General features: G+C 42.2%; 6 protein-coding genes across 6 annotated transcripts in view; 2 read left to right on the top strand and 4 right to left on the bottom strand.

Annotated features, from left to right (window-relative positions):
- LOC308092685 (cadherin EGF LAG seven-pass G-type receptor 1-like) overlaps window positions 1–3121 on the top strand; it is a 62493-nt gene extending 59372 nt beyond the window's left edge. The window contains exon 36 of the mRNA XM_080438753.1: window positions 356–3121. Within this exon, the coding sequence (XP_080294879.1) occupies window positions 356–380 (25 nt within the window). The 3' untranslated portion in view covers window positions 381–3121. The remainder of the gene's footprint in view (window positions 1–355) is intronic.
- Window positions 3122–3754: 633 nt separating this feature from the next.
- LOC308091745 (gamma-crystallin M3-like) lies at window positions 3755–4630 on the bottom strand (the record flags this gene model as incomplete). Its single annotated transcript, XM_080437455.1, has 3 exons — window positions 3755–4036; window positions 4128–4370; window positions 4598–4630. The coding sequence occupies 3 exons, from the start codon at window positions 4628–4630 to the stop codon at window positions 3755–3757; spliced, it is 558 nt and encodes a 185-aa protein (XP_080293581.1).
- Window positions 4631–7512: 2882 nt separating this feature from the next.
- LOC308091724 (gamma-crystallin M2-like) lies at window positions 7513–8515 on the bottom strand (the record flags this gene model as incomplete). The annotated part of the gene is made up of 3 exons (XM_080437419.1): window positions 7513–7794; window positions 7899–8141; window positions 8483–8515. The coding sequence occupies 3 exons, from the start codon at window positions 8513–8515 to the stop codon at window positions 7513–7515; spliced, it is 558 nt and encodes a 185-aa protein (XP_080293545.1).
- A 1851-nt stretch (window positions 8516–10366) lies between these two features.
- On the bottom strand, window positions 10367–11965 carry LOC308092272 (cytidine and dCMP deaminase domain-containing protein 1-like; the record flags this gene model as incomplete). The annotated part of the gene is made up of 1 exon (XM_080438120.1): window positions 10367–11965. One exon carries the CDS (start codon window positions 11963–11965, stop codon window positions 10367–10369), a length of 1599 nt encoding a protein of 532 aa, XP_080294246.1.
- Window positions 11966–12687: 722 nt separating this feature from the next.
- LOC308091936 (adenylosuccinate lyase-like) lies at window positions 12688–14133 on the top strand (the record flags this gene model as incomplete). Its single annotated transcript, XM_080437705.1, has 1 exon — window positions 12688–14133. One exon carries the CDS (start codon window positions 12688–12690, stop codon window positions 14131–14133), a length of 1446 nt encoding a protein of 481 aa, XP_080293831.1.
- Window positions 14134–15576: 1443 nt separating this feature from the next.
- LOC308092271 (CCR4-NOT transcription complex subunit 4-like) lies at window positions 15577–18352 on the bottom strand (the record flags this gene model as incomplete). Its single annotated transcript, XM_080438119.1, has 4 exons — window positions 15577–15631; window positions 15743–15774; window positions 16379–16831; window positions 17033–18352. The coding sequence occupies 4 exons, from the start codon at window positions 18350–18352 to the stop codon at window positions 15577–15579; spliced, it is 1860 nt and encodes a 619-aa protein (XP_080294245.1).
- Window positions 18353–25193: the final 6841 nt, after the last annotated feature.

Raw genomic sequence — 25193 nt, 5'->3', positions numbered from 1 at the left:
TGCATATATGTTCAAATATATTGCAACATATTTTAATATTTACATATTTTACTTTTGCAACAATATACTGTATGTACATTTTGCTTGTGTTGATACATTTATGGAATTGTCTTGCATGTTTATTATTTACATATTTGCTAATAGTGTTACTTAACATAATTATGTAAATATGATCACATTTAGCAAAAAAGGAATATACTCCTTGCTGGGATCATTTTTTATATTAGTTGTGTAATTGTTTTTCGATAACATGGTGAAAGGGTGTGTCGTAAAACTTGCATTGGGAAGATATAATATACTATTGCTTTAATTCAGGTATATAGTGTACTTACAATACAATTTTTATTTAAAAAAGTGGCAGCAATGAAACATCTATCTGACTGGGAAGGACAGCTACAACAACGTCTCAATCAAGCAGAGAAGCGCTACTGTGCCTGTGGAAATGTACCTGGCCTACGTGACTCAACCATGGGTTGACTCTGGAATGCCTCTGGCCCACAAAGTACCAATCGAGTGTATATTGTGTATATTGTGAAATAACTTAAAAAGGGAACAGATGCGACTATAAACAAAAGGGTGAATAAAAGTTCACCAAACTTCACAAGAGTATTTGGTGGAGTAGGCTATCCCTGTCAGAGATTAGACACAACATGCTTTGACCAACAACATAATGGACTACCTACTGTACTGTAAATGTTCAACATTGGTGGTTTGTTAGATGAGCTTGTCGATTTTATGAACTTGTCGCTATTTTCTCTAAATGTTAGCCCAAGATCAAGGTTGCCATGAGGGTTCAAGTGGTTAATGAATGGTTCCTTGTGTGTGGATAGGGGATGGTCTGTCATGTACAAAATACAGACGGGGTAGTGAACTTTTATATTGTCTAAATACTTTTATTTTCTCATGAAACAATGTGCCATGACTGAATGTGTAGTACCCAAGCTGTTGATAGGCTAAAACATGTGATATACATGTCTTTTCACACACAATTGCCATTGCAATGAGCCTGGTGATAATCTTGTATTTTGTGTGTATGTGTGTGTATAGGAGAGATTAATTTTTATACTGTAAGTAGTATGGAATATATGTAAGCAGTGGAGATTGTCAGCAAAGTCATTGTCACTGTTTCACATTTTAAAGGATTGTACAGTTGTTTTTTCTTACAGTAAAAGTCTGCTTGCTGAATGTGAGGTCGTTGGACTTACAGATTCAGCCAATGTAGAAGTCCTGCTTTTTTTACCACATGCTTGCTGTACTAATGCTGCAAAGAAGTTATTTGGATAAATCTGGTTTTCTCTTTTTGGCAGAAGTTACAAAGAATGATATGGTAACTGTTGACAGGATAATGTTATAATTTTTGGTGCTACTTTATTACCTTTTTAATGTGCATACTGTACATGTGGGATAAATGCTTGAAAGTGGCTTTTACAATGGCTGACAATGTACTCCTATGATTATGACTTATCCAATGTCTTATACGTGGTTCAATAATATTGCAATTATTAACCACTTAAGCCCTGCAGTACATATACATTGTCATGTGAAGAATAGCAGAATTGTTTTGAAAATAAAAAAATATATAAAATATTACTCCCCCCTTCTGATATGCCCAGAACAGGGACTCCAGGGTGAATGTGGTTAAGTGTAGTGAAAAGTAATTTGTTCTCACGTCTGAAACAATCAATGTACAGTAGGTATGTACTGCCCATTCAAACAGACAAAGCCATAATACGATTAGTAGACTAATTGTAGAGGATCCAGAATTGTGTTTTATATCCATTTGCTTCTACTTTGGTAAAATGAAAGGAGTTGTCACTGCTGTGTGTGTAAATCAAAAGGCAGCTGAGAAAACGCACTGAAATTTAGAGCTTCAAATATTGACTTTTACACAAAGCAGTAATCTGTCAAAATGTGTCATTTGTGTATGTAATGTGTATTATGTAACTAATTTCGTGTGGCTTCCTTTTTTGTTTTCTACCTTAAAGGGATATTTCACTTTCAAAAAAACTTTCGGTCATTTTATCGTCTACTAAGGCTTTTGTGAGCCCTCATACCGTTTTTAATTTGCTTGATTCAGTATTTAGATATTTGATATTCATTTTATCAGACACGCCCCCTTCCTATACAAACCCATTATAACTTCAAACTTTTTCATCATGTTAGATTCATCAAAAACACCCGTCCTTGGTTCTAGTGACTCACCCTGCCCTCTTAATACGCGAGGAGGCCGTGTTTTTTCGATTACTTTTTTCATTTATTATTATTATTATTTTTATTGTATTTAATTTTTTTAATTTTCCCCAAAAAATATAAAAAATAAATGAAAGATGTTATCAAAAAAACACGGCCCCCTCGTGTATTAGGAGGGCAGGGTGAGTCACCAGATCCAAGGACGGGTGTTTTTGATTAATCTAACATACTAAAAATGGAGTTTGAAGTTATAATGGGTTTGTATAGGAAGGGGGCGTGTCTGATAAAATTAATATCAAATATCTAAATAATGAATCAAGCAAATTAAAAAACATCTGGGGGGCTCACAAAAGCCTGAGTAGACGATAAAATGACCCAAAGATTTTTTGAAAGTGAAATATCCCTTTAACATTACTTGATTGTACCAAAAGAAAGGTAACGATTGTGTTCCTTTTGATTGTTATCAATCATTGGACAATGCCATCCATGCGGTAAAACCCTCATGTTATTTATATACTTAAAAAAGGAACACAGCATTTGTAACAAGGAAACTCGAGACAATTCAGTATTATTGCCAGGGGGAAGAAATACAGTATTCACTGAGTTACCTTTCAAATATCAACACTTCCTTACCTACAAGTATTAATCCACCTTCCTATTCATTATTCACCTATGTTTTAGGTGAACAATAAAGCATTTCACATGTAAATGATGTAAGTTTTGTTTTATAATTAAATTGTTGTTTTTGGCCGTATGAGCCATCTTCATCATTCTCTCCATTCTGTATTTCAGGGTTTATAAATGGCAAATATGTTTTTTGTGTCCTAGACACTGGATTTATTAATGTTAAATATTTGTATTTATTTTTGTGGAAAGACACTGGAAAGACTGCAAATCTGACTTTGCTTTTGTAAAATAAACTACTTTTGGATTTATGATAAGAAAAGTGGAGTTGTTATTGTTTTTCCCAGTATCTCAAGTTAATGTTTATTATAGAAGAAATGGCTGAAACAGAACACTCAAAACAGAACAATTATAATAGACACTTGTAAAATACACAGAAACGCACAGAATAAACCACATTTAATGTGCTTTCTGATGTAGTCAGTCAAAGTAATGACATAATGTGAAACCAGTGTCTCAAATATTAAGAGAATATTTTGTAAAAATGCTAATTTTAAATACACTGTAAAATCTGGACGCATATAGAAATCAAATGAGCTAAAGAGAACTGAAAAGATTAAGGATGAGATCTCATGGGATATAGTTCCCTTTGGATATTGATAATAAGCTAAAAGGATAATATTTATAACATTAATTAATTGGTGATTATAGTGTTTATTTACGGTGTGTTGTATGATGTGGTAGTAGGATATGTAGTTACACATACTGTATATGAGAAATAAAATAAGTATTTTCTTAGGTGTGTAATAACATAGAATGGCATCCAATAAAAATAACAAACAACAAATGTCCCCATGTGTAAAAAAGAAAGTATACTTTATTCATTGAATTTAATTACATTTCCATCAGTGAAGTAGAAGCACTTGAACTGGTGAAGAATTTACTGGCAGGAATCCATGATGCGCCTCATGCTCTGGAACCTCATGCCGCTGCCCCAGCCCATGTTCATGAAGCTCCTGTACTCTCCAGGCCTCATGTACATCATCCTGCCCCTGAAGTTGGCCTGCTCGTACATCAGCCAGTGGCCGTCCATCACGTGGGAGGACATGCAGTTGTTCATGCGGTAACGGTCCATGATGTTCTCACAGTCATCCATCATCTCGTGCATCTGGCCTCCGAAGTTCTCCTTCTCGTAGATCCTCATCCTGTAGTTGCCCCTGTACTGTAATTTAAAAGTTGGATGTTTAATTCATCATCACTGTTGCGTTTGATGATAAATAGACGGAAATACATTGTTATACTGTTGATCTTACCATGGGGATCATGCGGCAGGACCTGATGTGATCGCTCATGCCCATCATGCTCATGTAGTCGGAGTACTCTCCCCTCCTCATGAAGTACTGGTTGCCCATGTAGTTGGTGCGGTCGTACACCATGAAGCAGCCCCTCTCCACCCTGCAGGAGTGGCACTTGTTCAGGTAGGAGGACATGTCAGCGCAGTCGTTGCTGCACTCATAGGAACGACCCTGGAAGTTCTTCTCCTCGTAGAAGACGATCTAAAAACAAGATGAAAATCATTTAGCCTCTACGAACTGTCCAACTTCTTTCATGTAACTAAAATAATAACTCTTAATGTTAGACTTCATGAATTCATGATAACCACAATTAAATCAAATAATTGGCCTGTTATGAACTGGTTGCTATTTGTCTTATTTATACAATACATACAGTATAATGATGAACTTTGGACAAATTTCCAATCCATAGGTGAACTTTGACTTACCTTGTTCATCATGTTCATGCCACTGGAGGTCATTTTGGCTGTGAGTTCTGCTTCTAAGGCAGGTGCTTCTGTTGCTGCTGGTGGTGATGGTACGCTGACACTCTCTACCTGGTGGAGGGCTTCCCTCTTTATAGTACCTGACCTCCCAAAACACCATTGTCCAAACAGCCTGAGCCAGCAACGTGCCATAAAAGCCTATAGTACAGTAGCAGTATGATGGGTTTGTTCACATTTCCAGGGACTGGGAAAAATAACAGAACAAAAAGCCTTACATACAGTTTGTTCATCTTGTGTTTTGGAGATCTTTCAGGGTTTCATAAAACCAGACCTGTAACAAGATTTGGCCTCAAACCTTCTCTTCTGATGCAGACCACCAAGACAGGATGGACCAGGTCCCGATTCTTTTATTTCATGACAGGATGACAGGTAGATTTTGTTTTGGCAGAAATAAAAAATGTGGACGTCATTGATTTCTCCCAGTATGTACAATCCTAATTGCTTGAGATAGACAGGGGTCACCCTGAGAATATAGTTGTGGCGCCCATAGGATTATCTTTGATAGTATGCAGATCAAATACGATGTACGCCGATGAAATACGGTATGATATCACATAATCTTCTGTTTGCTGTTGACCGCACAAAGTCAGTAAATTCTGTAATGCAATATATAACAGCAGACTAAAAACGCAATACTCACTGTAACTTGTTTCAAATGGTAGTTTGGTTAGGATGAAGTGGCCTCTTACAATCTGATATTTTTACTAAATATTTGTGTAAATATAAGTCTTTGTTGTGTTACAATATTCCATGATCATATATACATGACAGTAGATTTTCTTTTAATTGATTTGCAGATTGTCACCATCACCAACCACAGGTTGTGATCAGAGACAGTGATGTTGATCATGGACTGTTGTCAAAGTTTATTTGTTGTGCTTACTTTGGCAACCTTGATCAAAATGAATATGTCTCTCTCTATGTAGTTTTTCCCCCTAAAAGAATAATATTTCACTATCCAAGATTCTTCATAGTAAAACAATTGTTTGTTTGTGTATTGCTTCTATGTGTAGAGACGCAGAAATCTGATTTTGAACTTATTAAATAAAAATACTGTGTGCAATTTATTTCCCGTTGCATTCCCAGGGTGATCTGGGTAATATCTGGGTTAATATATGTTGTTCCTAAATACTTAGTCTTAATACTTTTGCTGAGAAGACTATATAAGCATTCTTTCCGATTTTTGAGGTACTAAATTCCACATTCTTTAGGGTGTGAATCTGTGTTATTTTGGTGCAACACCATTGAGTGTTCTGGGAGATTAATGACACTTGGATCAAAATAGATTGTTCTTTCCAGAAGTAGGCCTACATTTAATCACAAACACAAATTGTCCAAACACCAATCAGATCTTACAAAAGAAAACTATTCAGCCTTGAATTAAACAGGTTGGTTAATAATGTCAATCCACCCTTCATATGTGTACTGTATGTATCCCCTTTTCAGGGTTACCAGCAATCATCATCTGTATTCTTGGACATAGTCTCTGTGCAGCATACAAGAGAAAGTATAGTTAATGAGCTGGCTTGATCACCTGGGCAGCTAATCAGACAGATTAGCTGCATGGGAGTTAAGCTCGATTGACACACTATTGACTATTCATTTGACACTATGAATTAGGCATCGCAGCATTGATACTTGACTGTGAAACTCCTGGTTCTCTCTCTACATGGAAAGTAAGTAAAAATATGTGGGGGTATTAAATGGATCCTGACTGGGTAAGCTTAGGACTTAATAATACCTAAAACAAATATATCAATACATCAGCAGCTGTAGACAAATAACCATAGACTATAAATGAGCAGCTGCTTTACAGTGGATGAACAGTCTTTTCCAAGTGAGCTCCTCATTTAATTGGGTAACATGAGCAAACTCTTTAAACATAGCCTACATTATAGTTGCCCTCAGCAATTTGAAACACCCAAATAGCCTAGGCTCTGTGCATAGGCTAACTAGTCCCAGGTTTCCAGAAGGTGGCATACCAATTTCCTGTTCCGGTTCAGTTTCCCATACAATAGCTTTGTTTGATTGGATTGGCAGTAGATTTAATGTGTTTCCGGAAGGTGTTTCCCGTTCAAATCTGCTGTCGAGCCAATCAAACAAAGCTATGGGAAACTGAACCGGATCAGGACATGGGTATGCCTTAGCTCTGGTCCATAGGGTTAGAAGCTCCTTCTAACGCTATGGACCATGAGCTAGGTATAGGCTATGCCTGGAAACCCAGGACTACAGCTTCACACTGAGCCTATTCACACTGTTGGGGTTACATTACTGTGTCAGTTTTTTTTACAGTCCTGTGTGTCAATATTACTAAAAGCCTGGTACTTTCTCAATGCATTCACCATGAAGAGCTTTTATTTACCTATAAACACATGGCAGAGCAAGGTCTGCCATGTGTTTATAGGTAAGATTATGAATATATATAGCAACATGTTAAACCATGGTCTCAAAAATTATATACAAAACAATTTGAACGATAAACCATAAAAAATTGCTGGTCTGAGCTGGATGTGCCCAAACATCTGCCACCCATCTTACTGGACCACCTGGAACGGCATCCCTGCATTCTCCACAGGATTTCAATCTGTCAGATTAAAGTTCATCCACTTCAAAAAGTGGATTTCGAAAATCACAGGTAATTTTGAATGGTATTACCTGAACAAGACCATGTGGACCTTAGTTCACAAATTACAATATTATATTCTTCTGACTATAACTGGAGTAAGGAGGTGTTAAAATGCAGGCGACGTGTGTGTTTCTGTGCATACATAAGAAAAACAACGTAATCTTGCAATTTATTTATATACATACTTTATTGACTTTCCTAGACAAGTACTGTACATCCATCGGGGAATAATTTAATAGCAGGAATCCATGATGCGCTTCATGCTCTGGAACCTCATGCCGCTGCCCCAGCCCATGTTCATGAAGCTCCTGTACTCTCCAGGCCTCATGTACATCATCCTGCCCCTGTAGCTGGGCTGCTCGTACATCAGCCAGTGGCCGTCCATCACGTTGGAGGACATGCAGTTGTTCATGCGGTAACGGTCCATGATGTTCTCACAGTCATCCATCATCTCGTGCATCTGGCCTCCGAAGTTCTCCCTCTCGTAGATCTTCATCCTGTAGTTGCCCCTGAACTGTAATTTGTAGAAGTAGGATGTTTAATTTATTATCTCTGCTGCATTTGAAGATAAGAAATGGACAGAATTACTGAAAGAAGAGTTTCCTGTGCTGATCCTACCATGGGGATCATGCGGCAGGACCTGATGTGATCGCTCATGCCCATCATGCTCATGTAGTCGGCGTACTCTCCCCTCCTCATGAAGTACTGGTTGCCCATGTAATTGTTGCGGTCGTACACCATGAAGCAGCCCCTCTCCACCCTGCAGGAGTGGCACTTGCTCAGGTAGGAGGACATGTCAGCGCAGTCGCTCATGCACTCATAGGAACGACCCTGGAAGTTCTTCTCCTCGTAGAAGACGATCTGAAAGAAAAAGAGGAAATATTTTGAGGCAACAGAGCTTTGCCTTAATTTTGTCAATCGCTGTTTTGAGTCCCAGCAATATTGTAATTTGTGAAACGGCAGAATATTAACCACTTATTCCCTATTTTATATTTTGAAAAATAGCAAAAATAGCAGATCTGCAAGCTCACGTGTCACATTGCAACCCATTGTGAGCTTGTAGTTCTGCTACTTTTGCAATTTTCGCAATTTTTTCAAAATGTTTTCACCTATAATGACATGTCAAATAGGGATGCCAGGTTGACAGTGGTTTATGCTCGGGGAAGATAAACGAATGAAATAAAAGCAATAGTCAGACTTACTTTGCTCATCATGTTCATGTCGGTGGCGGACATTTTGGCTGTTTTTAGCTGCTGTACAGTAGGTGACTGCTGTTGCTGATGGTGAACTGCCTTCCTACCTGCCTCAAGCCTTTTTTATACTACCTACCAGCTAGAAGCGCCATTGTGTCAAATCCCCTGAGCCAGCAACAATACATAGAAGCCCATAGAGCAGTGAGGGTTTGTGCACATTTACAGGGACTGGGTGCCTTAACAAAGAATACTCAATACGAAATGCTATGGCAGATACACAGTAAGGGCTATGCATGGCCCACTTGAAAATTGTGTGACTGTAGCATTGTGAGCATAACATTTTCATAATTTTCCAGACAGAAGTATATTCAGAACTTAGTTTTTACTTTTTCATTGCATAATATAACTCAAAATATTAACATCTATTCATCTCCCTACGCAGTAACAAATACTTTCTAGTGTCTTTCAATTTCTTTTTTCTTTTTTTTATGTTTCCTGTGCTGATCTTACCAACTCAGTATAGTATTTATAGACTAATGACTATCCTATATTATCTCTATGCTATTAAAGTGGCACCCTGCAACTTTTTTTTTTAATGAATACAATATAATTTTGTCCAATCTGTATGGTGGAGTATGTTAATACAATATAACTTATACAATTGGGGTGGTTGTATTATGTCTCCCTGCTCTTCTATTGAGACATTTAGATCGTGTCAAAGATCATGTCTCACCTAGACACAGGATCCGACACAAATTTTGACCTGGTGGTCCAGATTCAATTTATCCCGTGAGCAAGCAGGCAGGCTCTTTCAGCTCAATGGTAAATAATTCAGCACTTGCGCAGGAAACCGGGTTCAAATTCGGGGTAGAAGAGGAAAGCAGCATAGTGCAGCTTTAACATGGCTTTATTTTATTTTAACATCTCTTATCAAATGTTCTTGTTAAGGTCACATTGAAATTGTACCAATACCAACTTGATTACTATATATTAGTTTATTTATTTATATTTATAGTTGGAAAATTGTAGGCTAAAATTACTCCTGTTCTTGACAAATAACCAATCCTACAATATAGGATTTAATGAGTCAGGCTATAATCAGGTTCAGGCTTAATACAAGGGGATACAGGTCGGTTTCGGTTCGGACAGAATTTAGCTCTCACTGGCTCAACCTTTCAGGGCCGATTAAGCTCCATGCATGTTATATAGTACATGTACTGTAAATACTTTTTGAAATAGAAATATTGGGTAACTCGAAGTGTTCAGGGGGAGGGAAGCCAGGCGGGGGTAAAAAAATGTATTGGCTACGTTGTTAAAAATAACATTAAAACATTGTTTTTTTTCTAAATTAAAAAAGACAAAAATACATGCAAATCTGCAGCAGGAGCTCATGTCCCCCACCCCCTAAAAAGGTCCAACATGCTCTTTGTTTACTCAAGTCTGGTCTGTGTCCATCCATTAATCCATTCATTCATCACTCATTACATTTTTTTCATCGCTGTCCTTCCCCCAGGTATTGTTCCTTGTGGCTTTGCATGATGCATCCTGTTCTCTCCGAAACAAACTATCCAGGTGGTTCCATGCGTTTTACTGAAAGAGGGGATCAAAGCACCTAGAGTTTACATCCTAGCTCCTTCACATTAGTTACACCACGGGACTAGTATGCCCCAGTAACACAATAGCTTCTATTTCTCCAGTTTTGAGATTAACCACAGTTCAGGCCAAAAAATACACTTCAATATCTTGCTTTTAACATTTGTACACAGACTTCAAAGTAATTTCAGCCTGTGTGAGGGAAGGAGGAGGAATTACATGTATTCGTTTTTTGTTTTTCTTACTGAGTTGGTATTTAGAAGTGTAATTATTGGGTCTCTGTACCAATAATTTTCTTCTTTAGTTGCAGATGGGGGGTGTGTCCTGGGTTCTGTCATGGCTGCGTTTCTTGTTGCACAGGTTCTCTTCCTCAGTCTGCATGCCATGCTTCCAAACAAGTGCATTGGCAAGGTAGGATGAAGATGAACCCTTCTGCCATATGAACTTTCTTACTCCCTTGAGGCCGCTGAACCTCATGTAGGAGATGTCTCCCTTGTCCTTGCCACTGTCCTGGTCGGTGGTGTAAATGTGAGTGATGCCCGCCCCTCTGATCAGAGGAACACACTCATCACACGGACACTTGGTAACAAACATCATGGTGGGCTCCCATGCTTTGATCTCCCCGGTCCTAAAGGTGAGAGCATTTTGTTCTGCATGGACACTGTATCTGTATTTGTGTTTCTGTCGGTCCTGCTGCTGCTTGATGTCCAGCTGACGGTACTCTGCATACGGCGAGCCCACTGGGTAGGCGTTGTACCCGCATCCCAGCAGGTACAGCTGCCCCGTACCGCCACAGCCAGCTGACTGCCCCTTGGCCCAGATGACCGCACCAACGCCCGCCTTGGGGTCCTCTGTCTGGTAGGATAGCAGTCTGGCTTGAATGATGCAGTGGCGGGCCACTTCTTGGGAGACTCCTTGGTGAGGAGACATGCATGATGCAGCTGGTGAGGACTGGGGTGGCTCCACGGTGGAAGACTGCTCATTGTAAAAGCCATGGTGAAGCAGCGGGACTCCGGCGGCCACTGACGCCAGCACCCCCAGTAGCTCCCTCATGTTTTGTCTCAGGCTGGTGAACCAGGGCTCCAAGCAGAAGTTCTCCAGTCCCATGTGGGTAAGAACGTTGCGGTGCTGCTGCTCCGTACCGACCAGGAAGTCTCTGGAAAAGCCCTCCAAATGTTTCCTCCGCTGCCTGAAGAAGAGTTCCCCTGCCTCCACTCCCGGCTCGTCCTGACTCACCCGCTCCATGAAGTCACTTCCCCTGGAGGTCTCATCTATGAATTGTGTGAGGCCGGGGGCTAGCGGCTCCAGCAGGAAGCAAATGTTGGGGCGGCTGATAGACCTCAGCCTCTCCGTTGCCACGGCGTCCAGCGCGGCCTCCTGCGTAATGCAGTCACCGGCATTATGGGAAGTGCAGTGAGAACGGTCTGTAGAGATCGACCTCAGGGGGCTGACCTCGGGGTCTCCGGGCCAAAAGGTGATCTGGCTGACTCCTGCATTAATAATCAGCTTGAGGCAAGTGGCACAGGGTCTCCTGGAGAAGTAAAGCTGACATTCAGACAGTCTGTCCCCGTGGCTGACGATGACCACCTGGCCCGCATGGAGCTCTGGACCCGAGCAGTGGAGCCCCACCACTTTACTGTCCTTTACCACCACCACACCTGTCCGATGGACAGCCTCATTGTCGCCTCTGTCCACTGACTGATCTTTGGGAAACGACTCCATCCACAGGCTCAACAAGGTGAACATGTTCACCTTGGATAACCTGGGGATGTAACCTTGTAATCTGGTGTCCGTTTGTGTGCTGGCATCTTGTGCTTTGGGATCTCGTTTGCATTGATACGTATCGTGACCATTCTGGAGTGAATCCCGGCTTATATGGTCGCTTCCTTCTGTGGCCATCCAGTCCTCAGGTCGAGCCGTTTATCTCAGTTTCTTGTCCTATCTCTTTCGACCTCTTTCTAAAGGCATTTTAACCCAACAGCACCTTATAGGCAGACCGAGCTCTGGTATGACATCACAAACAACACAAACCACTGCCTAATAATGCAGATTTGTTTAGGCGTGCCCTGAATTTGGCAATTATTAGTCTTTTATAAAGGCGAGCCCTTGGTCAAGAGGGGGCCCAACAGTAGCCTGGTAAACCATCCCCCTTCGGCCTTCCGGAATGCAAATGAGATTTCCGGAAGGGGGGATGGTTTACCAGGCTAGCCCAATAAGGACCATCTAACCTTAAACACTTGAGCCCTGGCTACTTTGTTGTACGATGAATAGTGAAAATGTAGCTGATTTACAAACACATTTGTATGGGACTGACCGATGGCGTGCACATCGAAGGACTCGAGGGAGTGCAGTGCCCGGTGTTGAGTCGTTTGGATAGGCGGTTGTCCAGAACCGCCAATTCGACTGATATGCTACAGGCATATGGAGATCAAATTGTCCAGAACTGCTGATACAACTGTTATGCCCATATATGGATATATACTGATGACATGAGGTCATGACTGATCTCCATATATGGGCATAAAAGGGACATAGATATGTACTGGACAGGCAAGTGGTTGTGATCGACCTGTAGATGTCAGAACAGTGTGTAGTCTTTCTGAACTCCAGACTACCACACTATGGAGGGATCAGATGAATTTATGAAGTATCGCTCTCCGCTGGCATCCAGATATGCCAGTAAGGAAATGTCTTACAATTTCAGTGACAGGAAGAAATTCACAACCTGGAGAAAGCTGTGGATCTATCTGGCCAGAGCTGAGAAGGCTCTGGGTCTGCCCATCAGCGATGCTCAGATTGTGGAGCTGGAGAGCCACGCAGAGGACATTGACTTTTCCATGGCGGCCGAAGAGGAACGGAAGCTGAGGCATGATGTCATGGCCCACGTGCACACCTTCGCTCACTGCTGCCCCACTGCAGCTCCCATCATCCATCTGGGAGCCACCTCCTGCTACGTTGGAGACAACACTGATCTGATTATGCTGCATGACGGCTTTGACATTCTGTTGCCTAAGCTGGCCAGAGTGATTGACAGACTGGCAAACTTTGCAGAGAAATATGCAGATCTCCCGACCCTTGGATTCACGCACTACCAACCAGCTCAGTTGACCACGGTGGGGAAGCGAGCCTGCCTTTGGCTACAGGACCTGGCCATGGACATGAGGAACCTTCAAAGGGCCCGCGATGACCTGCGTTTTCGGGGGGTCAAGGGGACCACTGGCACACAGGCCAGCTTCTTGCAGCTCTTCCATGGTGACCATGACAAGGTAGAAGAACTTGACAGACTGGTGACAGAGATGGCTGGCTTCAGAAAATCGTACCTGGTGACAGGACAGACGTACAGTCGTAAGGTGGACATTGATTCCCTGTCCCCTCTGGCCAGCTTGGGAGCTACTGTCCATAAGATCTGTACTGACATCCGCTTGCTGGCCAACATGAAAGAGATGGAGGAGCCCTTTGAGAAGGAGCAGATTGGATCCAGTGCCATGCCCTACAAGAGGAACCCTATGCGTGCAGAGCGCTGCTGTAGTTTGGCCCGCCACCTGGTGGCGCTGTTGGCTGACCCATTGCAGACAGCCTCAGTCCAGTGGCTGGAGAGAACGCTGGATGACAGTGCCAACAGGAGGATTTCCCTGCCTGAGTCTTTCCTGACAGCTGACATCATCCTCAGCACGCTGCAGAACATCACAGAGGGGCTGGTGGTCTATCCCAAGGTGATCGAGAGACACATCCGCCATGAGCTGCCCTTCATGGCCACTGAGAACATCATCATGGCCATGGTGAAGGCTGGAGGAAACCGACAGGATTGTCATGAGAAGATCAGGGTGCTGTCTCAGCAGGCAGCAGCAGTGGTTAAACAGGAAGGAGGGGATAATGACCTGCTGGCCAGGGTCCAAGCGGACCCCTACTTCAACCCCATCCTGGGACAGCTGGATGCTCTTCTGGACCCCAAAACATTTGTGGGCCGTGCCCCCCAGCAGGTGTCGAGATTCCTGTCTGAGGAAGTGCGCCCCTTGCTGGGACCCTTCAAGGATAAGATGCATGTCAAGATTGAGCTGGAGCTCTAAAACAAACAAACACACACACACACACACACACACACACACACACACACACACACACACACACACACACACACACACACACACACACACACACACACACACACACACACACACACACACACACACACACACAAAGAGACCCTGGTGTGTGGCCATGGTGAATGCTGCACTGTACCTCAATAAACAGTTGTGTTGTCATGAAAAAAAAGGGACACAGGCAGGCAGACGTCCATTTACGTTTGGGCATAAAAGGGACACAGACAGACAAATGGGGATAACGGGTATTGCACACCGGGTGGGAAGCATTCCCAACTTGCATTGTTCCAGTCAGAGTAGGTTGGTGCCCAACAGGCACTGGTCTAGTCTTAAAATAATTAGTTCTCATAAGATGGCACCATTTCTGTCTACTCGCTCCGTGTCTCAAAGGAAGTCTGCGGACAGTTCAGAAACGTTCCTACCAGTGACATCTTCAGTAGGCAGGTTTGATCAGTCTAAACAAGATTTAAAACTTATTTTTTAATTAATGCAATAATGCAAGAACAAAGGCTATATTTCATCATGCTAACTTTCCAGGAAGAGAGAGGCTGTAGTTTCTATTATCTTCGAACCCCAATCGATGATGTGTCATTGGTAGGCAGGTTTCTGAACTGTCCATAAGTGGGCCGGCAGCTTTTTGGGAGATTGGGGTCTTTTGGGGGTTTTAGCCTAATGTAGCTTTCCTCCAGATATAGTTGGTGTGCTAGATCTGGAGGCATGTGTTGTACATGTCCATAAGCCATTGGTGCCTGGGCCTAGTTCTCACAAAATAAAGGTCCATTGTTCACGAAAGAAATGTACAAACATTTTCATGTCATGGTAGATCTTTTTCATAAACATTGAACAAAATGTACAAACATTTTCATATCCTGGTAGATGCAGTGCGATGAATTTCAGATGTGTATCCCACAAGAACTGAAAATCCTCATGGATCCAATTGCAGTCAACATATTCTTTATACATGACAGACATCTCTATGTTGTCTAGATGACGTACAAAAATGGTCAGAATTTTGTCTTGATAACTGGATTTTTGATAGTTTGAAATCTACCATTAAATGCAACATGAAGATACAATACCCAGAATCCCTTGGCATTCTAACCAATTCTACAAAGCTGTTTCCAATAGGTTATGTGCATAAAGTAGTCTCGGTTTTCTATAGAAGGGGCATTCCTGTGCGGTTCATTTCCCCATAGCTTTGTTTGATTGGCTCGGCAGCAGATTTGAACTAGAAGTGCATATGACACCCTCATGTATTTCCGGTTTCTGCTGCCAAGCCAATCACACAAAGCTATGGGAAACTTAGCAGAAAACATTTCCATTACCTTCTGGAAACTACAGTTATTATACACAGAGCCAATACTGATATAGTTGATTTGATTATATTAGATGGACTTCTCTCACTCACATTCACATTAGGGTGGCAGTGGTGCGGAAACTGTGGCTGTCGATGAATTCAGGAGTCCTGCATAAGAGTCAAGTGACAGTCAGTGACAGCACCACAGAGTTGGTGCCATATTGCTGAGATGCATCTACAAACAGTACTACTCTTTCCTCATACTTGTAAAAGCTGTACCCTGTGCTACGATGCCTGGCTGCCACAACTGGCTGTGAAGGAGAGGGAGTTGTCGTACTACATAGACACATAGTTATAGTCATCCAATTCTGTAAAGAACTGAAACACTGCCATCTTCTTTTAAAGGTCTTTTAAAATAGTGATGTGAAAACCCTGGAAGTCCCTGAAAGCTGAAAGCAAACATAAGGAACAGGCTTCAGTTTCGGCTGATGAAATACGCTTAGTTCCTATCATGTAATAAGTAATGCTGAAAATGGAACAGCTGGGATAGTGAGCTTCAGTCAAAAAGAAAAAGAAAAAAAAGAAAACAGTTCAGAAGGAGGAAGAAATAAAAAAGTTAATATTGTTATAACTTAAGTTTTGTTTTCACTATCGCTGCTAATTTGGTTGAGTGTTTCTCTTAAATGTAGGTTAATGTTGGGTTGTGTGCGTGTCTGCATAATGTATGAGTGTGAGGGTTTCACAGTGCCCCTAGTTGCGGTCTATAGAAGCACTCTGTCGCAGGTCAGTCTGGCTCTGGCCTGGCGGTCTGAGTAAGCCTGGAGGAGGTTTCACGACCTGGCTGATTAACCCAGTACTGTGATGCCCTTGCAGCAAACTTAAGTCAAAGAATCCGCCATGTGAAGGGCCTGTTACTGTGGGGTCAGCTGTGTGCTTCGATTGTGTAAGGTTACTGTGTGCAGAGGCTGGAGGACCGGCCACACCCATCCAGTGCTGATGTGTGGCGGAGTTAGAGTAGGAGGAGTTGGCAGAGGGAGAGTAGGATGAAGGGTACCCTGGGAAGCCATAGGCGCTGTAGAAGTGGTTAGGGAAGTAGTTCGGGGGAAGGAGACCACCGCAGTGTCCGAGTCCGCCTTTAGTGGGTACTGAGGGCAGAGGATGGCTGTGGAGGTGGCTGGGGGGCAAGGGTCCTGGCGACAGAGAGGGGAAGTTGTCTTGCACAGAGAGCTTCTTCTGTAGTTTGGCCAGCTCCTCGAAGCTACGGTCATCGCCCTCCTGTTGCTGCTGCTGCTTGGGGGAAGCAAAGCCGAACGCTGCCTCCCAGTTTGTAGAGGATGATACTGGGATGGAGTCTGATGTGAAGGGCCTCTGTGGTTCTGGAAGCCAGTCTGAGTGCTGGTCTCTCTGTTGGGAGCTGGGGAAGCCAGCCAGGCCACTGTGAATGTTGTTGGGGTGCCTGAAGATGTCTGAGAACAGGGATTGGGACTCAGCAGCAAGCCCATCGAAGTGGGAGCGTGGTGCAAGACATGTAGAGGGTGATACTGGGATGGAGCTTGAGTTGAAGGGCCGCTGTGGTTCTGGAGTTGTGGGCCAGTCTGAGTGGTTCTGTGGGGAGCTGTGGAAGCCAGCCAGGCCGCTGGGAATGTTGTTGGATTGCCTGAAGCTGTCTGAGAACAGGGATTGGGACTCCGCAACCGTCCTCACAAAGGGGGAGCGAGCTTTAAGGCCTACTACACTGATCGCCACCGGCAAGCTGGAATAGGTGTGGTCTGGAGGGGGAGATGGAGAGTCACAGCCCAGGAGCAGTTGTGAGCTTTCACCATTGCCTATACCAATGATGTCTGGCAGTTTGTCATTCGGGCTGGTGGGCTCACAGTTTTGTGATGATAAGGGGGAGATGGGCGATATGAGGCCCAGATCAGAGTCTGGCCTGTCGGGGGTTACATATTCAGAGTCTGAGCTGCCATCTAATGGCGGACTCTTTCTGTGCTCTAATGACAGCCCATCATCGGCTGTCGTGTCCGTGGGTGTTAACGAAAGCCACGCCACTTTGTTAGTGCTTTTGGAACTTTGTAAAGAGTTGGATTTGCCCTTTGGTTTGTCCAATCCTGTGGCTGAGGTGGTCTGTAGGAACGTGGGGTTAATTTTGAGGAGATCTTGTAATAGCTTCTGCTTGTATTCTTCATGCTTACCTGCCTGTATCTCCTCTTTTGTAAAGGTAGCATCTTCATCTCCAAGCTCGTGTAGATATGTGCAATCTGGTTTGGGACATGGCATACTCTTTAAAAAATAACTGCAGTATTTAGTTGTTCCTAAAGAAGCCTTGAGTATTCTGCCATCTACTTTTTCATTGTTGACACACTGTATAGCTCTAAGGGCGTCTTCAGACCGACTGTATGTTACATATGCACTGGCAATAGGCCCCTGTGAGCCGGCATATGACGTATTGTTGGTCATCACTTTCAAAGTGGTGATTTTCCCAAACTTCCCAAAATAATTTGGCCTCTTTAGTACCTTGGGGTCGGCCAGCCTCTGCGACAGCCCCAATACAAACACCAAGTTCTTCTGGATGACGCGCACGTTGCTCAGATGTTTGCGGGTCTCTGTGATCTTTTGCTTCTTCTCGTTCTGCTTCTGTTTCTTCTCGTTCTTTATCCTCTGTAGCTCCTCCTTTGACAGTGGCTTGTACACTGCAGGGTCCTCAGTGTATGGCTTACTGCAGGTGGGGCAGAGACCTTTCTCGCTGCGGATGTGGTGCCAGCAGAAGCGGCAGATCTGGTAGCCGCAGGTACAGGGGAAGAAGTTAACGTCATCAATTTCCAAGGGTTCCATACACAGTGGGCAATCCATGGGATCCTCCGTGACCTTGGGGCTTTGGCTTTGGGTCATAATCAGGGGTGTTTGGTGAGTGTAGGGCAGGTTGTCGTCGTTTAACAGAGCTGAGTGATGAGGATAGCCTTCTATCTCTTATGTCTGAATCTATCTAACTTGATTCACAAGCTAACAAAATTAAGGACTAATGGTATGTTTAACCTTACAATACCTTATATAGCCTTATACCGAGCTCTGGTCTGACATCACACACAATAACGATTTGGTGAGTTCTGAATTTTCCTCTATATGAGTTGGGTTAGGTTGGATTAGGCAGAAACCTTGCATAGCGTTGTTATGATCCGTGGAAAGTCATGGGCAACTTTTTGAAATGTGTTATTATACTTATAATATATATTATTATTCATATATAATATTTTGTTTCAGTTGTTGTTTTTTGCGGTTTAGGCTTAACCTGTTCAAATATGGAGATGACTGAGGTCACAGTACTGACGTCATAGTACTTATATAAGTTATATTAGTTGACTGCCATCATAGAAGAATGACATCATAGCGTTTTTGGAAAACACTTTCTATGAAGCCTGTGTGTGTGTGTGTGTGTGTGTGTGTGTGTGTGTGTGTGTGTGTGTGTGTGTGTGTGTGTGTGTGTGTGTGTGTGTGTGTGTGTGTGTGTGTGTGTGTGTGTGTGTGTGTGTGTGTGTGTGTGTGTGTGTGTGTGTGTGTGTGTGTGTGTGTTACTATACATTATAAGCATCCTTCTAACAGTCTGACCAAACTCACTGCGGGTGCTCGAGGCTACAGTATCAAGCGCCAGGACTGGGAGGGATTATTTAAGCGCTAGTCGTGACGTAGACCCATAAAGGACACAAATGCGCATGTGGTGACCACATATCGATGAAATACCGAATGCATGTTATTATAGGCACAATGACTTAATAATGAATACTCGGAAGGAATATGCACTGGGTGAGCAACTTCATTGAAATGAATGGGCAGGGATTTCCAGTCCATACTCTAGTTATTATTTAACTCTTTGGAGGATCGGCGGTTCTCCCAAAAATATCGATGCTACCGCAAATCCTCATGGTCAGGTCAACGGTTGGGATCTTCATACAAGGGCATAAAAGGGACACAGACAGACAGATACAGAGATCTCCATATATGGGCATAAAAGGACACAGAGAGACGGATGGATACAACGGGTCAATACCCATTGTACCCGTTGTGAGAGTACCTGTACTATACTCGTTCCCAATGGGCAGCGTTCCCAACAGGCATATATATATGTATATGAATCCCCAAAGCTCTGTGTCGCTGTTATGCCCATATATGGAGATATCTGTATCTGTCTGTAATTTATGCCCATATATGGAGATCCCAAATGTCATCAACTGTCCTCCAAGCACTATGGTAACGGGTACTGCACTAAGTTCTCATCAGGCACAACGGGTACAACTTATATGGGCATGCCCATATATGGTTCCGAGGGCGTGATGCACCCATGGGAAGACGGTCGGATCAGCGGATCTATGATCGATACACCACAAATCCCCATATATGGAGTATGTTAATGTCATCAATATGTCATACTGTACACATGGCCTACACTCCATATTTGGGCATGTTTGACATTGAACTCCAAATATGGGCATAAAGGGGACACAGACAGACGGGACAATGGGTACAGCGGGTATTGCATAACTGGGTGCGGCATGCATTTCCAACTTGCATCGTTCCCGAGTACTAGTCAATATAAAAACACAATAAGAAAAATAGACAGGCTAACTAACAGTCTAAAGGACAGCAGCATTTGTCTTTAAGAATGTCCATAAGCCAATCTAGGAATGAACGTGTCCTGTTTCCGAGCGAAGTTTGTTTTAGGGACAGACCTTCAATAGAATCAAACGAGCAGAACGGGTGTTGTATACAGATGAGGTATGCAGTAGCTGGCACAGATAGGGGGAGGCCAAACCAAGGAGAATCTTTTATTAATATGAACCAATTAATATTTCAAAAATAGGCAGTAACACATTATGAAGCATTTTATGACTCGTAAAAGCCATTAGTATGTGAGACAATTTCTTTTGGCCAGGATCATGGTGTATTATATTTTCATAGTTAGTTAGTAATAGCCTACATTAAATAATTGTATAGGAACTTCTGCATTATAGTGTGATTATAAGTCACTATGAGTGGTCATTGGGTGATTTAAGTAAAGTAAAAAAAACGACATGAAATCTATATGCAAGAACTACCCACAAAATGTTTGTCTATAAATCTTGGAATGTCATTACCGTTTAACCACATGAACCTTATTATGGGCATGTTATAATGGGGCGGGCTAAATCAACAAAAATATGTACACCAAACAAGCTATTTTGGGCAGAGATCTGGTCAGTGTTGGAATAGTTACTACAACATAGTAATATGTTACTTATTACATATTACTTGTTTAAAAAGTAATGTAGTTACTTTACTTATTACTCCCTGCCAAAAGTAACTAGTTACTTATTACTTAGTTACTTTTTTTTCCTCGCCCCCAGTAATTGCATCCTTTCTCCCCAAAAGTCTGACTTTGCATTTTCAACATTAGCAGTTGTTTTTTTTCTCTTTTCTGCAGCCTACATTGTAAAATCCTCATTGTTGATTTAACTCTGAAAAGTGTTCTGTACACATGACGGGTCCATTTGGTTCTATGTGTACACTCATTTCAATTATATTAACACTAAGACTTTTACTGTGTATGAATTCATAACTTACAGACTAAATGAAAACCATTTGACTATGAATTGAATACTAAGGACCTCAATGGAAACAAGACCGCAAGGACTTTTTTGGAAGTATTTTAAATGTATTTCATGTATTTTTTGCCTAAAAAAATATTCAAATTCAAACACCTGGGCTCAAACAGGATAAGGATAATTCCTTTTAACAGGTCGTTCATGAAAGTCCTTGCGGTCTTGTTTCCAATGAGAACCTGTGAGCAATTGGGGTTAAGAGTCTTGCTCAGGGACAAATTTCATATCATCGGCACATATGCTGGGATAGCCTGGAATCGAACCTGGGGCAACCAGGGCCAGCTGGTTCCCTAGGCGGGCTCACTAACCACTCAGCTATGGCCGCCCCTACAGATATGAGACACAATCTTTGAACAACTTCTGTTGTTTATTAAACAAAATGTATTCTAATAAAATACAAAAATAAAAAGGCTCCCATAGCAACACATATCATCGTGGCAGAATGTAGGAGCAAATGCAAGTAAAAAAATATAGCTGCAAGCAGCGATAATACGGGGCCAGTGAATAGAGAGAGAGAGAGAGAGAGAGAGAGAGAGAGAGAGAGAGAGAGTGAGAGAGAGAGAGAGAGAGACATGGAATAGATTGAAGAGAGAGAGAGACATGGAAACGGAATAGATTGAAGAGAGAGAGAGAGACTTGGAAACATAATAGATTGAAGAGAGATGGAAGCGGAATTGACATCTCAACCTATTGCCATTAACAGGAATCGAACCCTGAACCTTCGGATTGACAAGCTGCAACACTACCTATAGTGCTATAGCTTTGTACAGGCTGAGGTTGTCCTGTTGAAGATAAAAGTGAACCAGTGAAAGCAGCCGATCTACAAGCTCAGAAACACGTTGCTATCTGAAAAGTTTTGAGATTGTAGATCGGCTATTTTCAGAATGAACTATGTCATACATTGAAAAGACATACTCTCAAATAAGCATTTCAGGTTATCTTTAACAATTGCACTTGCATTAATTGACACAATCATGTTGTGTGCAATGCAACTTAAATGAAGTCTGCATCAAGTGGGGCTTGAACTGGCAACCTTGAGGTTCTAAGGCACACACTTAAGCGAGAAGCCATTGGACCAACAGACCTGACCTGGTGAATGAGAGAGAGAGAGAGAGAGAGAGAGAGAGAGAGAGAGGAGATGAGAGAGAGAGAGAGAGAGAGAGAGAGAGAGAGAGAGAGAGAGAGGAGAGAGAGAGAGAGAGATGAGAGAGAGAGAGAGAGAGAGAGAGATGGAAACGGAATAGATTGAAGAGAGAGAGAGACATGGAAACGGAATAGATTGAAGAGAGAGAGAGACATGGAAACGGAATAGATTGGAAGGGAGAGAGGGAGAGAGCGAAGAGAGACATGGAAACGGAATAGATTGAAGAGAGAGAGAGAGACTTGGAAACATAATAGATTGAAGAGAGATGGAAGCGGAAATTGACATCTCAACCTATTGCCATTAACAGGAATCGAAACCTGAACCTTCGGATTGACAAGCTGCAACACTACCTATAGTGCTATAGCTTTGTACAGGCTGAGAGTTGTCTGTTGAAGATAAAAGTGAACCAGTGAAAGCAGCCGATCTACAAGCTCAGAAACACGTTGCTATCTGAAAAAAGTTTTGAGATTGTAGATCGGCTATTTTCAGAATGAACTATGTTATACATTGAAAAGACATACTCTCAAATAAGCATTTCAGGTTATCTTTAACAATTGCACTTGCATTAATTGACACAATCATGTTGTGTGCAATGCAACTTAAATGAAGTCTGCATCAAGTGGGGCTTGAACTGGCAACCTTGAGGTTCTAAGGCACACACTTAAGCGAGAAGCCATTGGACCAACAGACCAGACCTGGTGAATGAGGAGAGAGAGAGAGAGAGATGAGAAGAGAGAGAGAGAGAGAGAGAGAGTAGAGAGAGAGAGTAGAGAGAGAGAGAGAGAGAGAGAGAGAGAGAGAGAGAGAGAGAGAGAGAGAGAGAGAGAGAGAGAGAGAGAGAGAGAGAGAAGAGAGAGAGAAGAGAGAGAGAGAGAGAGAGAGAGAGAGCAGAGAGGAGAGTGAGAGAGAGAGATGACATTTTACATCCTGCCAAGTGAAAAGCAACATGTGGTTTCACAGTGTCTGAATTAAATATTAGATTGTAATGTCTTAAAAAATTGCACATTGCATTATTTGATGCAGTCATGTTTTGTGCGATGCAATTGAAAAGTGGAATGACCCACCTACAGACAGAGCCAGATAGACAGACAGAGTGAGAGAAACAGACAGCTCAACCTATTGCCATTGACAGGAATCAAACTCTCAACCTTCGGACTCACAGAATGATACACTACAAGTAGTGCTATAGCTTCATCCAGGCTGAAGTTGTCTGTTGAAGATCATACACTTTTTGCCTTCTGTCATGAACCAAGCCCCTGTTTCACTAACACTAAGATCACTCGTTCACAAACCATTTACCAATAGAGAAATTGTATGTCTCCTCGAAACCGAAACCAGTGAAAGCAGCCGATCTACAAGCTCACAAAACGTTGCTATCTGAAAAGTTGTGAGATTGTAGATCGGATATTTTCACAATGAAGTACGTCATACATTGAAAAAACATACTCTCAAATAAGCATTTCATGTTATCTTTACCGTTTGCATATGTATTCATTGATACAGTCATGTTTTTTGCAATTCACTTAAATGAGTCTGCATCAAGTGAGACCTTGAACCGGCAACCTTGCGGTCGTGAGGCACTCGCTTAAGGGAGAAGCCATTGGACCAACAGACAAGAACCAGTGAAAAAGGAGATCACACAGATGATAAAGTTTCACGGCAAATAGCTGAAAAATCCTGGGTTTAAGTGTTTTTCAAACCTGCTCAAAATTGCAGACAATCTAAGGGCGGAGCTTACTGGTTAACGTGATACATGTGTTCCTCAATGAGTCAAGGCACATGTGAAGCAGGTTTAATGGCTGTCGGCCAAACGAGGCATGACTTTTGCCTGTTTAAAGTTTGCATTTAAAAAAAATCGCTATAGCGCCCCCTTTGACCAATTGGAGTAAGATTGGTTCAGTGATATTTGGAATGACCCTCACATTACCGCAAAGTTTCAAAGAAATGTGAGTCTGCATGTATGTGTTAGGGGCAGATGAATAATTGTCATAAAACTGCAATATTCATTGGCTCATTAAAGCTTCATTTTTTCACTTATGGAAGATCTTTGCTGCTTGTTTGTCGGCATAGGTCCAAAGTTCATGTGTAAAACGTTTCGTGCAGATTACTAAAAAAATCCCAGGAGGAGATAGGTTTTAACTGTTTTTTCATATAATTCAAAATGGTGGGAGATCTAAAGGTCAGAGGTCAAAAGTCAGAGTGTGAAAGTTGTTCATCATGAGTAGACGCATGTGTGTATTGAAGTTTCATGGCTGTAGGTCAAACAGGGCATGAGTTGTACCTGTTCAAAGTTGGCATTTTGCTATAGCACCACCTTTTGACGAAAGATTGTGAGAATTATTTCTTGATAGTTTTTCATGACCATCTACCATATGGCCAAGTTTCGTAAAAAGCGTATGCACGGTTTCAGCCAGAACTGCGAAAAGTGGCAGAAGAAAAAAGAGGGCAACATTAAAACAGGTCCAGAGCTGAGCCTGGCCCCGTAAAAATCAATCATTCTGTATGACTGCTGAAAATAAAGTGCTTAATTTCTTTGTAAACAAAAGTAATTATAATAGAATAAAAAGGCTCCCATAGCAACACGTATCATCCACCTTAAGGCTCGTGAAAAAAAGTAATAAGTTACTTTTTGAAAAAAAGTAAAGGTAATAATATTACTCAAAACGTGAAAGTAATTAGTTACGTTACTAGTTACTGGGAAAAAGTAATAATATTACTTTAAGTTACATATTACTTTAGTTACTTTCCAACACTGGATCTGGTGCAGAGGGAAAAAAGGAGTGGACCAACCAAGTATAGTCCATTGGAGGACCCTGGGCAACAAAGGGCAGTAACTGGTTTTACTGGTAGTTTCATCCCACCCAGCAGGACTAATAACCTCCTTGGTGCTCCACTCCACTCCACAAAACAAACATTTCTAAATGGAGTGTTATTTTCCACAGATCATTTGCAGTTT

The sequence above is a fragment of the Gymnoscopelus braueri genome, assembly GCF_963280865.1.
Source record: "Gymnoscopelus braueri genome assembly, chromosome: 9".
In the NCBI taxonomy this organism is placed as follows: domain Eukaryota; kingdom Metazoa; phylum Chordata; class Actinopteri; order Myctophiformes; family Myctophidae; genus Gymnoscopelus; species Gymnoscopelus braueri.
This window is presented reverse-complemented; position numbering and strand designations above follow the sequence as displayed.